Source organism: Brachyhypopomus gauderio, chromosome 11 (genome assembly GCF_052324685.1).
Source record: "Brachyhypopomus gauderio isolate BG-103 chromosome 11, BGAUD_0.2, whole genome shotgun sequence".
NCBI lineage: Eukaryota > Metazoa > Chordata > Actinopteri > Gymnotiformes > Hypopomidae > Brachyhypopomus > Brachyhypopomus gauderio.
This window is the reverse complement of record NC_135221.1, coordinates 16057138-16073456: the sequence shown is the minus strand read 5'-3', so window position 1 is coordinate 16073456 and position 16319 is coordinate 16057138. Positions and strand designations below refer to the sequence as shown.

The window sequence follows — 16319 nt, the reverse complement described above, 5'->3', positions numbered from 1 at the left end:
GGGTTGAGTCATATTTACTCCACCATCACAAGCAGTGTGGGGTTGAGTCATATTTACTCCACCATCACAAGCAGTGTGGGGTTGAGCCATATTAAACTATCACAAGCAGTGTGGGGGTTGAGTCACGCTCTCTCCACCATCACAAGCAGTGTGGGGTTGAGTCACATTGACTTCACCATGACAAGCAGTGTGGGGTTGAGTCATATTTACTCCACCATCACAAGCAGTGTGGGGTTGAGCCATATTAAACTATCACAAGCAGTGTGGGGGTTGAGTCACGCTCTCTCCACCATCACAAGCAGTGTGGGGTTGAGTAATATTTACTCCTCCATCACAAGCAGTGTGGGGTTGAGTCATATTTACTCCACCATCACAAGCAGTGTGGGGTTGAGTCATATTTACTCCACCATCACAAGCAGTGTGGGGTTGAGTCATATTTACTCCAACATCACACATATTTACTCCAACATCACAAGCAGTGTGGGGTTGAGTCATATTTACTCCAACATCACAAGCAGTGTGGGGTTGAGTCATATTTACTCCACCATCACAAGCAGTGTGGGGTTGAGTCATATTTACTCCACCATCACAAGCAGTGTGGGGTTGAGTCATATTTACTCCACCATCACAAGCAGTGTGGGGTTGAGTCATATTTACTCCACCATCACAAGCAGTGTGGGGTTGAGTCATATTTACTCCACCATCACAAGCAGTGTGGGGTTGAGTCATATTTACTCCAACATCACAAGCAGTGTGGGGTTGAGTCATATTTACTCCAACATCACAAGCAGTGTGGGGTTGAGTCATATTTACTCCAACATCACAAGCAGTGTGGGGTTGAGTCATATTTACTCCATCACAAGCAGTGTGGGGTTGAGTCATATTTACTCCAACATCACAAGCAGTGTGGGGTTGAGTCATATTTACTCCAACATCACAAGCAGTGTGGGGTTGAGTCATATTTACTCCAACATCACAAGCAGTGTGGGGTTGAGTCATATTTACTCCAACATCACAAGCAGTGTGGGGTTGAGTCATATTTACTCCAACATCACAAGCAGTGTGGGGTTGAGTCATATTTACTCCAACATCACAAGCAGTGTGGGGTTGAGTCACGCTCTTTTCACCATCACAAGCAGCCCGATCTGCATGACTAAGCAAAGCACAGAACTCAAAGCGGAGAGACAACACTGCTCAAATCAGCAGAGAGGTGGAGAGGGAAGGAAATGGGGGTGGGGAGAGAGGGAGGAAAAGAGAGAGAGGGGATGGGTGTGAGAGGGAGAGATGAGAGAGAGAGAGAGAGAGAGAGAGAGAGAGAGAGGGAGGGAGGAAAACAGAGGGAGTGAGAGAGGGGGAGTGAGACAGACAGAGAGGAAAAGAGAGGGAGTGTGAGAGGGAGAGATGAGAGAGAGAGAGAGAGAGAGAGAGAGAGAGAGAGGGAGGAAAAGAGAGGGAGTGAGAGAGGGGGAGTGAGACAGACAGAGAGGAAAAGAGAGGGAGTGTGAGAGAAAAGGAGGAAGAGAGAGAATAGAGGGAGGGAGAGAAGGAGGAAGAGAGGCAGAAAGCAAGAGGGTTAAATAGATCAGGAGAAAGAAGGAGAGAAGGAGAGACACAAAGGGAAACAAAAAGACAACAAGAGAGAGACACAGAGGCAGAGATGGAGAGAAAGAGAGAGAGAAAAACACAAACAATAAAAAAGTGACAGACGGCAGGAAAACTATAAAACCATTGAACCGTGGCCTTCATGAAGCCCGTGCTGCATCTCACTGTGGGGGATCTGTAAAGTTTCCCGCAGGTACTTGGTCTAAACATTTCTGCTCGCGGTTCGTCAATACCGAATATCCCCTGGCTTGACCACAACTTCGAGCTGACACCGTAGTTCGTTAAGCCACGTGTGCATGCAAATCGCCAAAGGACTTTTTCTTTTAACCGGCCTCTTCGCTCGTATTAGCAGGCAGTCTAATCTCTACAGAGGACAGAGATGAACGGTCACTGTGACAGGCGAGTCCAGCGTGAGACTGCACAGGACTCCAGCCCGGGGAGCTACAACGTTTCAGGACGAGGCAGGCTACTCTCCAAGGGAGTCCATCTGAAGACTGTGCAGCTACCCCTAGGCTAATAAACACCCGCCAGCCACCTTATTAGAAAGTTCTTTATAACTGCCTTCCAGGTGTGCCCTTAGAGTTAATAGCACGTATACGGCATGGAGAAATGGAGTTAGTCGTCCTCTAATCTTTCATCAGTGGTCAGTGACTGAGCACACAGGACTGCTGATCGCTGCATATTTTGACATCCACTCCAAACCAGACCAGCAGTGACGCGGCGTGAGTTAACCGCCACGACACCACCGCCGTGCTCAATACACCTGCATCGTCTCGAGCCACGACACCGCCAATATCACGGGACTGGTAGAGGAGACATGACCCGGTTCTTTCTTCTCGGATCAAACATATGTAACCTGTCGTGTCCACCAGGTGAGAAACTGTGAAAAGTGAAACATCCGGTGTTGTGGTGTATTTGTGTTTTTACAGGTAAAACGATTCACTCTGCGAATCGTTTCAGTTCACTGCAACTTCCACTGCATTAGCCAATGAGAGGTGTGGTCATTAGCATATCAAATCAACATTGGAGACAATGATGAGGTAGAATTATAAAGGCTGAATTGAGGTATAATTATAAAGGCTGAATTGGGAATGTTTTCTTAGTACTTTCCTCAAATCTCTTTCAAAGAGAACAGGGGACTGAAATGAGAAATGTGTCTCCTTTAAATCTGTTTTGTGACATGTGGACATTGTGTGTTATTTCTGACCTCCACACAACAATGGCACATGATCACATGAACAGAAACTGACCAGTGCACGGTGGCCAGGGCGGCTGATGAATATCACATGCCAACACCTGGTCTAGAGTTGATTACTGTACACGTATATGCACGAGACAAGACTAAATAAACTGACTGGTGTATGGAGGCTCAAAGGTCTCGCTAGCAGACTGTCTGGTTATTGTAGATGGCCCGAATAATAATAATCCAAATAACTACAGTAAGTAGTCTCCTTACTGTATCTCTTTGGTCCGTCCTCCAGGCAGAAGGACAGGGTCAGGGTGGCGTCCTCCTCGAAGAACTCGGTAGCGAAGGCGTCCCACCACAGATTATCGCTCTCCTGGGAGGGGAGAGAGGGTTAATTAACGAGAGCTAATTAGCCCCATTATGACCTGCTCTTCAACAACAAATGTTTCAAAAAAAAAGAAAGAAAGGGAAAAGGAGGGAAAAGGAGCAGACAGAATTTAAAATGTTTTGAGGAAGCCCGGCGGGTCGGTCGGGTGACCTCATTAGTCACTGCTGTGGATAAAGGGAGGCATCCCTGACAGTAATAGGTAAATCACTTACAGACAAAACCCACTTCGCGGTCTAATTTGCACTCGCACGTGGACCCGTTTTCTTGGGCATAACAGCACGCTGGAGCGTTTTGGTAACGACGGCTCTGGCTCGCTCTGCGCTGCCGTGGTTACGACCGCGAGTTCGAAAAAGCACCTGAGAGGCCACGGGCGGAGTCGCGCCGTTCCTGGTGTGTTAGGACTTTTACTGAGCAATGACTGTGAGGGTTTGGAGTCCAAGACCATTGTTTGTGCCCATAAAACCCGTCTAAAGCAGCGTGTCGGGCCCAAACGCTGCTACTCTCGTGTCCTCGAAAGCGCCTCGGAGATAACACCGTACTAACCGACTGTAAATTCAGGCTCGTAGCACTAACACCAAAAGATCACAGATATATCAGGGACAGCCGCCCAGCGGCTGTAGTAATTCAGTGCTTCTGTAACACGGGCAGGCAGATTAACCTCATGTGCTGAATCGCTCTTCTGACACTCTGACTATAATCACCACCCCCCCCCCCCCCCCCCCCACCCACCCACAGTTGCGTGACCCCCCCACCCTGACTGACAGTAGTCTGATTCCAGCTGACGTTGTTATGATGGCGGTCGGCGTCTCCCTGCCGCCCGCCAACGGATCACGAGCCCTCGCAGATGTCCGCAATTAGCGCTGTCGGATTCGTGGAGCATCAGGGACGACCCCCGTCCCTCCCCCGGGGCCTGAGATTGCCCCGCCCCCACCCCGCCCCCCGGGGCCTCCACACCCACCATCCTCTGCTTTTGAATGCACGAGGAAACTGGCCCATCTGCTGCTGCTTTATACAGGAAACCCACATTCGTAAGATGTGGGGAAGGAGACTTCTGAGCTGCTGCTGGTTTTCGCTACGCGTCCGTCACGCCGGGGCGTCGCCACACGAGCGGAGGTCGCTGGGCCAAACGTCTCTTCACGCCAACATCACTAGTCCACACATCTGGGTCGGAGCATCAGATGATCATTGACACCGACATACAAATACGAAAAAAACACACAGGTCACATCTGGGTAATCCTAATGTGAACAGAAGGTGCAAGCATCGGTGTGCGAGTCTTTAATTTCTTCACGCACACACACTCGTGTGTCTGTATCTGTCAGTGTACATTGTTATTATGTGTTGAGGCTGAGAGAGTGTTACAAATGCGTAGTAAATCTGTAACGTTTGTGTGTGCGAGTGAGTGTGGGTTCACTATTAAATATTACAGTCAGACTCAGCAGGATATATGACCTCATCAGATAATCCCGCACTCCCTCTCTCTCTCTCCAACTTTCTCCCAGGGCCTCTTGAGGACAGACAAAGCTTCAGGGTCAAGAACAACTTTCTCCTTTTCCCTCTCCGTCCATCTCTCTGTCTCTCTGTCTGTCTGTCTGTCTCCAGCTCACTGTTTACTGGATGTTTGTCCATAATCTCCCTCTCGTAGCCTGACGGGCAGTCCTGGCTACACATGACTCTACTAATTCTCCGTCTGCAGACCCCCAGATTGCACTAAGCGCTTCATTATATGCACGCTCAGCTTATTTCCCAGCACCTCTGACCACGCTTTGCCTTTCAGGCATCCCCATTTGTCAAGGTTAATAGTGTTACACTTTGATAATGATGATGTTGGCTTGTTTTTGGCATGTATCTCACAGGCCTTCCTGTATCATTGCAGCTCCACAATGTGTCATTTTTTAGTTACAGCAATAGCGGCTTTTGTGATACAAGCACAGAAGGCTGCAAAACGCAACTGAGCCCTTCAACGATTCAGCATTTTCTGGGTGCTGCGTGCATTCTGACCAGATGTGGGTATTCTAGTGTGAGCGCTTCATGTGTTTTGATGAATTACGGCGATGACACGATACAGCAAAGTGAAATCATCTTGTTGGGAATAAGACAGGCCGGTATTTAGCCGCGTCAAATAAGCGTACCAGTGTGTTTCACCTTACTGCACGATAGATCACAATTTCCGTGTGGAGCAATGCAAACGCAAGGTAGCAGCTTGGTTCATGTCCATCGGCCATTGGCTAATCCTGTATACCTGAATAACATCAGAGCAAAGCCTCACAACAAACCGTCAAATCACCAAATTGTGTGTTTTGGTAGTCTTGTCCTGATTGGTTAGTCCTGGTCTGGTGTGACACAATGACAAGGCACAACGACAGCATTAGACGCACCCTGTTCAGAGTGTGTGTTTGTTTGGCCTGCCTTAACCAGCAAAGCGCAAGTTCCCTGTGTCTATACCTCCAGCCCTGCTGTGTGAAGTGGCACGCTTCGGCGGGCCTTTACAGCTCAATATTGCTGTCGAGCTCCATTGACGTGAACACTCGAGCTGAGACACTCCAGCCAAGCGCAAGTGTCAGCAGGTGGAGAGAATACACTCCCAGAGCTCATTGATCTCCACGGAACAGACATCTCAATGCTGGGGTCAACACACGCACACATACACACACACGCATTCACCCACGAGCACGGGCACGTGCATGCGCAAACACACGCAAGTTTACAGACAGGTTTGTGCACACGTACATGTGCGTTTACACACCAAAGCGTCCATGCACAGACACACAAATACAGCTTTGTCTGTACACCAACTTCTATAGGCCAATGACCCTCAGCCTCGGGCAGATACACAGGTGACAACGTCTCAAGCGTTTCCTGATTTTGATCACAAGTTGCAGAAACATTTCAGATGGAGATGACAGTTAAATGACAGTAGACGCTGTGTGTTTTAGCCATAAAGGTGAAGAACAGCTCCCACGTGTCTGCAGTGTTCAGCATGCATGCATGAAAACTGTCTGTACACGTGTTTAATAAATTAGATCTAATCAACAATTACACATATAATTGCAGGCCCAAAGTTAGCACAAATGTTAATTACATTACTCCGTCTCAGTGCTAATTAGTCTGCTTTTAGGCTTAACTTCATCTCTGCCGGATGGTAATGGCCTCAGACAGGACCAGCAGTAACGGGCTCAGGTTCTGAAGTAAAGGATTCCATTTATCTTGGAGATAATCTACACTGTCACAATCAATGGCCAATCTGATCAGGCATTTGCCCCAATTAACACTATTTAATGGTTCAACTGACCCTTGCAAGCAATATCGATACCTCTCTACACAGACTTCCCAGGGGCAACAGCTATATCACGCAAATTAAGTCATCTTGGCTTTATTTTTTGTCATCTAATTAGCAATAATTCATTAAAATCAGAAACGTTTGTTTGTAACGATAAAACAAAAAGCAAAACGTGTCAACGGAAGCCAAAAAGCAATACCTATACTGTGGTTTATTCTCATTAAAATGATAAGCAATCGCGCACACACACTTAAAGAAAAAGGTTCCAGAAAAAGTGGAACCACTTTTTGCTGTTAGCAGGAACCCTTTCATGTGTAAACTACCATCAAGGCCTCATTCTACCTGGTGTGAAAGGCTTTTCTGAAATCTCACAAGTGGGGACATTCAGGTTAGATCACCGTTATATCCCAGCTCTGGGCCATTCTGTACCCAGTTACACAGCGCCGACAAATCACAAGAGTATTACGGAGTTCAGGGCTCTGATATTTAATGGCATGACCCTGAGAGTCACCCCACAACTCCACTACTAGTAGAATTCCTACAGAACTTTTCTAGAATTCCAACACACGCACACACACACACACACAAAAAAAAACGTACCAACAGGCTAATTTGATTTACGCAATCACTTATATATGTTGTTATTAAATAAATGAATTGTGTTGTCATTTTATGAGGTGCTCATCATTCTTAAGTCAAAACATGAGGACTTTTAGAGTTAAATGTTTATGTTCCACACCTGTGGGACATAAACATGTTTATGTATTTTACGTCTACGCTGTAATGTATCATAAACATCAGCATCCACTGCCTTTGTGTCTTGACTGACGGGTGGAAAGAAGACTCGGGCTGTTACAACTCCGGGAACACAGATCAGCACCGATAAGGATGACATATTCCAGAGCTGCGCGGCGTGGCGCGTGAGCTATAGATCACGGGTCTTTAGCTGCCGCAGGAGATGAGTGGATCACGCCTCCGCTTCTGATTGCGCCTGTCTGCCCGACCAAGCCTGATAGTGGGCTTTGATGTACGGCGCGCCGATCACTCCTCCAGGACCCCAGGTGAACCAACACGGGCGTCTGCGCCGGTCGCCCGAAGATAAAGCCGTATTGATTGGGCCATCCGGAGGGATTCATCAGCGTGCCAATGGCGCCTCTCGACCCAGTCACCACACTGCTAGGGCCAAGCAGCCGGGATTTGTGGGAAATCCAGGGGCTTAGAGAGACAACAGCGTCCTGTATCCTCGGTAAATAATACTGTTTTTTACAACACAGGCACACACACACACACACACACACACACACACACACACACACACACACACAACAAAATCAAACAAACAGACCCATTTCTCAAACTCCAAGCCTAAATCACCATAATACCTACAGAGATACATGTAACTGCATCAAAATTAAACAATAAAATCAGAGCCTAATCGTTATTTTGTATGCTACCGGAGAATATAATTAGTGGATTCTGTTTAGAACGGCGTCGTCTGAAACAGACTGAGCAATGCTAGTAAGCAGCGGCACATGGCAGGCGTCTGAAATTTCCCCAAGGTCCCTGTTGCATTCTAAGCCTGAAACCGAACTCAAAGACTACAGCAGAGAAGCATCAAGGCTGTACTCCACAGTGCTGAATGAAAGCATCAAAATATTTTGTCGGTCCTGGGAGTGGTTCTTCCGCCCCTTCTCGGCTCGAGATCGCCCGCGCGGCGCGTTCCTTTGACGGCCTTGGCCGCTGTCGACGAGGTCCGAGCGCGTCAGAAGGCCGGGCATCCATAACGGGCATCGTGCGAAACGTGGACGGGTGGAGAGAGGGAGTGTCCTTCAGGAGGCCGTGCGAGGCGGAGGCCGGCCGCTCCACCTCAATCCCCTCACCACAACCTCCACCCGCTCCGTCACGTCGTCTGCGCGTACACCCGAGCACAAACCCGGCACGTGCACACGGAGCCACGCCTGGGTCTGCCGACTCCTCACGTGTGCTCGGAAGAGGCCGTCAGACGAGCGTTAGACTCGTTCACGTCGGCCAACATTCACAACCCAAAATGGCTCCTCAGCCCCGCGGTATGTGCGACCACCTGTATCCTCAACTCTTCCAAATTGTGATGGTTCTGATCACCACCGTGACTGCAGGTGATGGTTCCATTCCAGCATGTGTCGCACCACGTCACGACACCGAGATTATCCGCCTGGACACTGCTCCAAGAACACGCGGGATTTGTTTCCACACGTACGTTGTGAACGGTGCTGTCTGGAGCAACTAAACGCTTGATTACGATGCACCAGGCATTCTACTGAAGAAATGCATTAATTACTGCCTTTCAAAACATGCTAATTGCAGAGACCGACATCATGATTTTAATTAATATGTGATTAATTGCATAAGTCTATTATAAATTCTATTAGCTATTTCAAAAATAACAAAACAGCATCAATAATCATAATGTTAATAATAGGTATTCTGATAATTAAATATAAGAAGCTTTTTGCTTTTTCAGTGTTAATCAAGATTCGCGTTCAATCCGGCAAATCCAACATCGCCACCAAACCTCCCGGCCGGCTTATTGCCGCGTGTGACGTCCAACGCTGTCCGGCCGTAATCGAAAATATGATGATTGTGAGATCGAGAGCGGAGGAAAAGCGCGGCCAAAAAACAGGAAGTTGGTGAAAATGGGCGATCCCTCTTTATCCGTTATCGGTGCAGCGCGCTGGCCTGGAAGGAACTGCGGGGAAAGTTGCAGGATAAAGGTGGAGCCATTGTCCCCGCATCCTGCCCGTTTCTGCACCACCTTATTGTTTCAAAACCTCCATTTTTCTTTAATGCTGTTGTGCTTTCGGCGTAATCTCTCACGTAGCAGGCGCCGCCTCTGTAACCCCTCTTTGTGTAATAATAAAAGGGTCTACTGACGAGACAAAAACTATGTTGTTATGTTCGTGTTGCAAAAAAATGTACTGTAGTCCTTTTCTCCGTTTGTGCAGTGTAGGTTTTAACATGACAGCGTTGCTTGTCAAAAACCCAGCGACATGACAACAGACGTTCCAGATGTAATATCGGTTGTCATCCTGCCGGGCTATTTTTCCCCCCCAACTGCTATTACGACACCTCTTGACATACACCGCGACAGGTGCCAGAGTTACACTGCAGGTTGGTCAGGCTATGACAGGGGATTTAACAATGTGCACCGTGACCTCCTCTTAATAGCAACAGAATGGTAAATGGTGGGGTAAGCAATGACATGGCTACAGTCCAAGTGGAGTCTATGTACAACATTCAGCCCATGGAACCAGCAGGACACACAAGTTGCGCGGTCCAGTCTCATGGAGATGAAATGTCCTTGATAGATGTACAGATGTCCTGTAAGGGTTTGGCTCATTGTTGTAAGGAATGGGTACGATCTATTGACTTCCATTTTAACCAAATTAAAGTGATGGTCTTGCCACACAGCATGTGGCATGGAGGGTTGGTTAAGGGCATGTGCATCTTTCACTGCAAAATAATCTCCCCATTACCTGCCATTTGCAAAATCTATTAAACATCAGGTGCTACAAATGATAATGATCTGTCGACTGGCTTACCATTCAGAGTCAACGGTGGCTATAACAGGACTATAGAGGAGTTGCATTGATTGATTTATCTCTGAGAGAGTCTAAGAGGGAGTTTCTCCTCAGCAAAATGCATTATCGATCGGTTTCAGATTGGGACACAGCGCGAACCTTCGCCGCTCTTTTACATAAACGCATCCCATTCCACAACCATTAGCCAGAGATTCATAAAGCTGCACTTCCATTTGTTTTCATCCTCCTGACCTCTTATGGATCTTATGGTTTCTCTCTCTCTCTCTCTCTGCCACTCACTACACATGTCCCTCTCTCGTTTTCTCCGTTTCCTATTCCATCTCTCCTTCTCTTTACCTCTGTTTCCCTGTCTCACCATGCAAATGTTAAGGAGCTGTATGCTAATGAGCTTACACTAGCTTTGGGTTGATGAGGCTCCTCCTCTGAATGTTAACTGGCTACTTCATTTGCATACTCTTGTGTGGCAAGTCACCCACTGAACCCGTCAGACTGCACCAAAACATTTCACGCAGCTACAAGGTCTTACAAACCTCTACTTATGTTCATTAGACAGCAATATTGATCAGAGAGATGTACACTTATTGAACACAGCGATGTACTTCACAGAAAAGGGTCTGCCATGAATGAGCTAAACACTCACTGGTTGTTTACATGTCAGGGAGGAATATAGAGGTAAGTAGTAAAAGGTCAGGTTTTCATTTCAAACACAGGTCTGGTTTCCTAGACAAAGAAAGTGTGGATGTGGGAAGCATTCAGATTATGCTTTGCATAAGCTATGAACCTGAACTTTCCATATGCAAAGCAGTATGACTGTTACACACTGGCTTCATGTTCCTCCACTCTCAAAGGGAAACATTAATACAAAGGTGAGATATCCGATTTTGTTCTTGTACAACAAGACAGCCGAGAAGTTATACTGAAATGTAAAGGCTGGTTTGAGCTTCAAGAGACTGTCGTCTAGGTTAAGGTCTGTGTTTGAATGGTAACTCTCACAGAGAGCAGTCAGTGTGGGGTTAAGCCCAGGCTGACTAAATGGTCAAGATAATTTCATTTGAACATTAGTATGGCACTCCATTATCAGCCAAAAAACACAAAAGGTATTTCCACTATTTTTGTATTTCCACAAAACTAAAAATAACCTCACCAAAAAAACTGATTTCTAAAGACAACACAAAGAACTCGGGACTGACCATATTGTCTTGACGGGACCCACAGGAAGTGCTCCATGTGGACAAGTCTTCTACAGGAAGCTGCTGTGCCCTGTTAGTTTACAGGTGGTAAATGGCAGTAAATCGAGTGCTTTAAGCCTCCAGACAACACAATTCATAATGCCTCCTCAGGCCATGGGTCTAAACACACTTGAGTTAAGAGACAAGACTGTCAGGGATTCTTTGACTCTCCTTTCTGGCAAGGTCTGCTTTTGCTTAAGCCGTCTGCTACATTTACCAATGGTGCTCCTGTTGTGATGCATTAACCACCTGTAGATGGTCATAATAAAGTGGTGGATATGGGAAAAACACTGGTAGTAGGTCTATTGATTATGCATCTTAGAATTAGCCATGCTGAGCCTGACACTGTCTACTTGGGTTTATCATATGAGGTGTATGATTCGAGGTGATGAATGACCATAACCAAGGGGTCTCAGCATTGAATTAGCAAAGGCTACGCTGCTGAGCTAATAAACATCGCAAGGACTGCTGGCACGGTTCCAGCATTATCACAACTTGACCAGTCTTCTGTGACAGTATGGGAGACTTCTGGTGAGAAGTGGTCCCAGTTAGAGGCATCAGAAATCCATTCCGTGTGCCAGAATCTTTCAAAATCTTACTTGCTGGACGTGTCCGTTATTGCTGACACACACAGATACATGCTTGCGTAGTCTTCTTTTCAGAGGAGTGGAAAGACGCATTCATGTCTCACGGTCAGTGAGCAGGATCTAGGCGTTTGCTTTGCATAAACACCTCGGCAAACTTAATTTATTTCTGTTGGCACTGATTGGGCTTGCATTCATTGTTCACCCCGAAATCTTTAAACTGCTGCTTCTTAAAGTGATAGTCATGTATCCATGTAAGAGGACACTGCACTTACCGACTAGATTCATAAGCTAATCGGCCATCAGCGAAACACCTTATCACTATCTATCATACCAAAAAGATTAAATCTAAAAGAAAGCTGTTGCAATAACAAAGCGTGGTGGAGGCAGTTGGAATGACATATTGAGCCTGTGTTTACGTTAGCCTTCTCGGTGAGTGCCGATTCAGAGTGGAAGTCTTCTGGGGCTTTAGGCCAACACTCATGAATTATGCATGATGTTGTGGCACTGCAACCCGGCAACACGGTCCACATCTCCTTAAAGTTACACGGCCTCTGTGAGCCGTGCTGCCACCTGACTGCAAGCGTGTGGTTCTGTTTGTTTAAGGGTACGGCAAGTTTAGCATTTCATCCATTCACGAGCAGCATGTGACCAGGGAAATACTGGAGCGGAGGGGTATAGCAGGCTCATCAAACACACAGCGTTAGATCATTCTGCATCTCTGATACGCTGGGGTGGCAGTGACGGCAGCTATCTGAAAACATTCAACTTTGATTTAACAAATGAGAACGTATTAAAAATCTTTACATATTATTGAAAAAAAAAACACAAACAAACGAGGATGTAACACTGAGTATAACCAATCCGAATAGCTAAGATGAATAATTTCTTCAGGAAAAAAGAAGATCGCAGGCAATTCCGTTTGGGTTATGGCATTATACACGTCTCTATATCTGCAACCAAATGTCTTCTAAATCAAGAAAGAAAATGTGATAATTATAGTCTATATTTTAAAAAGTATGTGACCTTCACATTTGTGGAGAGATTTAAGTGTGTGTGTGTTTATAGACCTATATGAGGACTAAATACCCCCACAAAGATAGGAACATCTGACATTTTTTGACCTTGTATAAATGCTAAATGTTTTTTTCAACAAAAATTTGGATTTTCATTGGAAAAACTAAAAAAGGCAAATGATGTCCTTTTGGTTACTGAGGTCAGGGTTAAGATTTGTTGTAGGTGTACCATTTATTAGCTATCATAATCATTATGTCAAAGAAACGTACCAGCAAGGGCAGGAAAACAAGACTGTATTTGTGTGTGTGTGTGTGTGTGAGTGTGAGTGAGAGAGAGAGAGAGAGAGAGAGAGAGAGAGAGAGAGAGAGAGAGAGAGAGAGAGAGAGAGAGAGAGAGAGAGAGAGAGAGAGAGAGAGAGAGAGAGAGATGTGTATGGATTGGGGGTTTTCATGGTCTTGCTTTCAAAAAGAAGCTTTATTTAATAAATAATGCAGAAATATCATTATAGAAATATGTATTAGGGACACCTGAAATGTTACCTGAAAGTAGAAATCTGTCTCTACCCAAGCAGTTTGGAAGAAATGGAAATGTGTTAAGTAAACCCAGTGCTCACACACACAAAAAAACAATAGGGGTTCTGATGTCAGAAACTGAAGTGTATATCCCAGACAGTGAAGGTTTGGGATCAGTGCTGTTTTTTGCTTATATTTGACAAAGGATTCTACCTCTCTTTCTGTGTGTGTGTGTGTGTGTGTGTGTGTGTGTGTGTGTGTGTGTGTGTGTGTGTGTGTGTCGAGTGCGCGCTGCATTTTTTGAGGAAAAAGTATAAGGTGTAAGCTTTTTAAAAATCTACACGCTTCTGAGCTAACCGCAAAATTATACACCACAGTTCAGCATCATATAGCAGTTCTCGTGTCATTTTGTTTTTATTTAAAAAATGGATCTGAGTAGATGCCAGAAAATTCACCAGAAAATCTGCTTATGATTAATAGGACAGTCTGTGCTGCTTGGAGTTGGTAAAGTCATGTCTGGAGACTTTTTACCCACCGTAGTTTGCTTCTTTTTCCGTTTGAGCCGTGGCACACGTGGGTTTTAATTGGTAATCAAAAGACTCTTAATTCACCTTATATTTTGTTCATTTACTTAGTACACGTGAATCAGAATTGGTTACAATTAGCCCAAATATATACTCTCAACGAAATGTAACAGATTTCACGATCTGTACGATTTCACAACTGCACGTTTTATGGAATCTCAAACCTTTCACTCGAGTTGCGGTGGAATTTAGAAGCTCAGAATAAGTGGATCAAATATGCAAAAAAAAAGTGAATAGCAAAGGTCAATTAGTGAAAGTAACATGGACAATAACTACACCTGGATATGAACTCGCACTCAAAACTGTCTAGGTACGACTGTAATAGAAATGATTTTGTTTTATGTGCGTTTGTGAAAATGAATTGCCAACCCAGAAAGAAAGCAAAGAAACGGGTCTTGCTGTGCTCTTTCAGAAACAACTTTCACCACAAACAAGTCTGTCGTGACTGCGATGCGATACCGAGGAGAACTCACCTCCGTCCGGGACTGTAGGCGTTTGTTCATCTCATAGATTCGGTACTCAGGTTGCACCATGTACGGCGAATGTCTCCGGTAGAACGGTCCGAACGGAGACGAGTAGAACGGGTCGTGGGGAGGGTTGGACATGTTGATTCCTTGCCGCGTTTACAGGATGCACAGCGAGAATTCACCATCCGTGCAGCGCACATGGAAGGTCTCCAAACACTGCGCGTGAGATCAGCACGCGCGCTCTCGCCCCGCTCCCTGCACGCTGTACCGAAGAGGCGCGAGCGTCCGGTGGAGGCGGGAGAGGGGAGGAGGACGGAGAGAGCGGCGGAGGAGAGAGGGAGAGGGGAGGAGGACGGAGAAAGCGGCGGAGGAGAGAGGGAGAGAGGGGAGGAGGCGCGCGCTCTCATTGGATAGCTGCAGGTTTCACGAGGACGCTGTTGAAGGCGAGATAAGTCCATCCAGCGTTAGAGCGCTTTAAATATATACGACTTGGCAGATCTTAATGGTGCTCAAGTAAAATAAAAAAAGTATATATACAATGTCTTTTGATTCCAGCCCAAACAGTTGAGGGCAAACTTGAAAAAACAACTTAACTACTCCGCCTCAGCAGATGTGTTAGTGGATGGTACCTGAGGAGAATCAGATATGTCTTGCATTCACATCATCATCGCGACACTTATCATCAAACACACGTGCGTTTCTATTATCAGTGATGCTGGATACTACAGGCTGCAGGGAACTGGAGTCAAGTCTCTGCTGTGTCGCCTGGGGCCCCTGGGGCCCACAGTTCAAAAGCAAAAATGGTACATTCAGAAACGCAACGTCACCACCCAACCCCTATGAAATAACACGCCTGTGTGTGAACCTCTACGTTCATTTGAGGATAATTAGCACATGTAAAGTTAAGCAGTAAGAAACTTACTGCTGAACAACGAACTCATGTATGGGTTTCTCACATTGTGTCGAAGTGCAGTGAAGAGACAGATGGTCCAGGCCATATCTTCGCGGCATCGTGAGCTTCAAATTGTCGCGAGATTGTTAAGAAATCCCCCCCCCCCCCCCCCCTCACTTTGGGAAACAGTCCCGGGATAAAACTGCCAGACTCAACCGTCTCTAGGGGGGGTTATCGGTCATTCTCACAACCGGACTGGGTCCACATCGAAACCTTTCGCGCAACTTCAACATTTTAATTAAGGGTGATGAGATTTGTGTTTTGTTGGATATCAGAGATGAAGGTTTTAACCAACGCAGATAAATGAAAGTTCGACTGTGAATGCCTCAGGCAAAGAAATAGGTAATTATGAAAGTTAGTGAAGGAAAAAAATCTATTAATAAACCCTTAATTAAAAATTACATTATTTAATATCTCAAGACCTTTCCAATTGGCATTTCCAGAAGGGCCGGCATGTTTGCCAAAAGCGAGTTTCGGTGGACTGTGACCATGTGTGCATTTCCTTGAAAGTGAAATGATCACTACACGAGTTGGAGTCTCTCAGTTGGGGGAGAAAAAGAAATATCGCGACTTTTCTACCACGGAGATTGAGTGGTGCTAGTTAAGAGAAAGGGTGTGAGAGTCAGGCTCTGGCCTGTGTTTTAATTGGGATTGTTTGTGCGCGTGCGAGTGTGTGCGTGAGGGGGGGGGGGGGGGGGGGGGGGGTAGGCATACTGAGAGGTGCGAGAGGGGAAAATCGAAATGGGTCAGGACACATATAGACACTTCTCTGCCAGGCTCCCCGCTGTTACTATGGTAACCTACTGTGGTGCGCAGTGCACGGCGGCTCCTCGGCAGGTTTGAACCCAAACACACGCGTCCACACACACACGCACACACACACACACGCACACACACGCACATTTGCATAGACATTTATCCCCAGGAATCTTGATTTATT

The 16319-nt window shown here is 46.2% G+C and overlaps 1 protein-coding gene across 2 annotated transcripts in view; it reads right to left on the bottom strand.

Moving 5' to 3' along the window:
* ldb2a (LIM domain binding 2a) overlaps positions 1–14816 on the bottom strand; it is a 48110-nt gene extending 33294 nt beyond the window's left edge. Inside the window, exons 1-2 of one of the 2 annotated variants that reach the window (XM_077022356.1) lie at positions 14434–14816; positions 3059–3161 (exon numbers count right to left, since the gene is read on the bottom strand). In XM_077022356.1, coding sequence (XP_076878471.1) covers positions 3059–3161; positions 14434–14565 — 235 coding nt within the window. In that variant the 5' untranslated portion in view covers positions 14566–14816. The remainder of the gene's footprint in view (positions 1–3058; positions 3162–14433) is intronic. The other variant, XM_077022355.1, reaches the window with a different exon arrangement.
* Positions 14817–16319: the final 1503 nt, after the last annotated feature.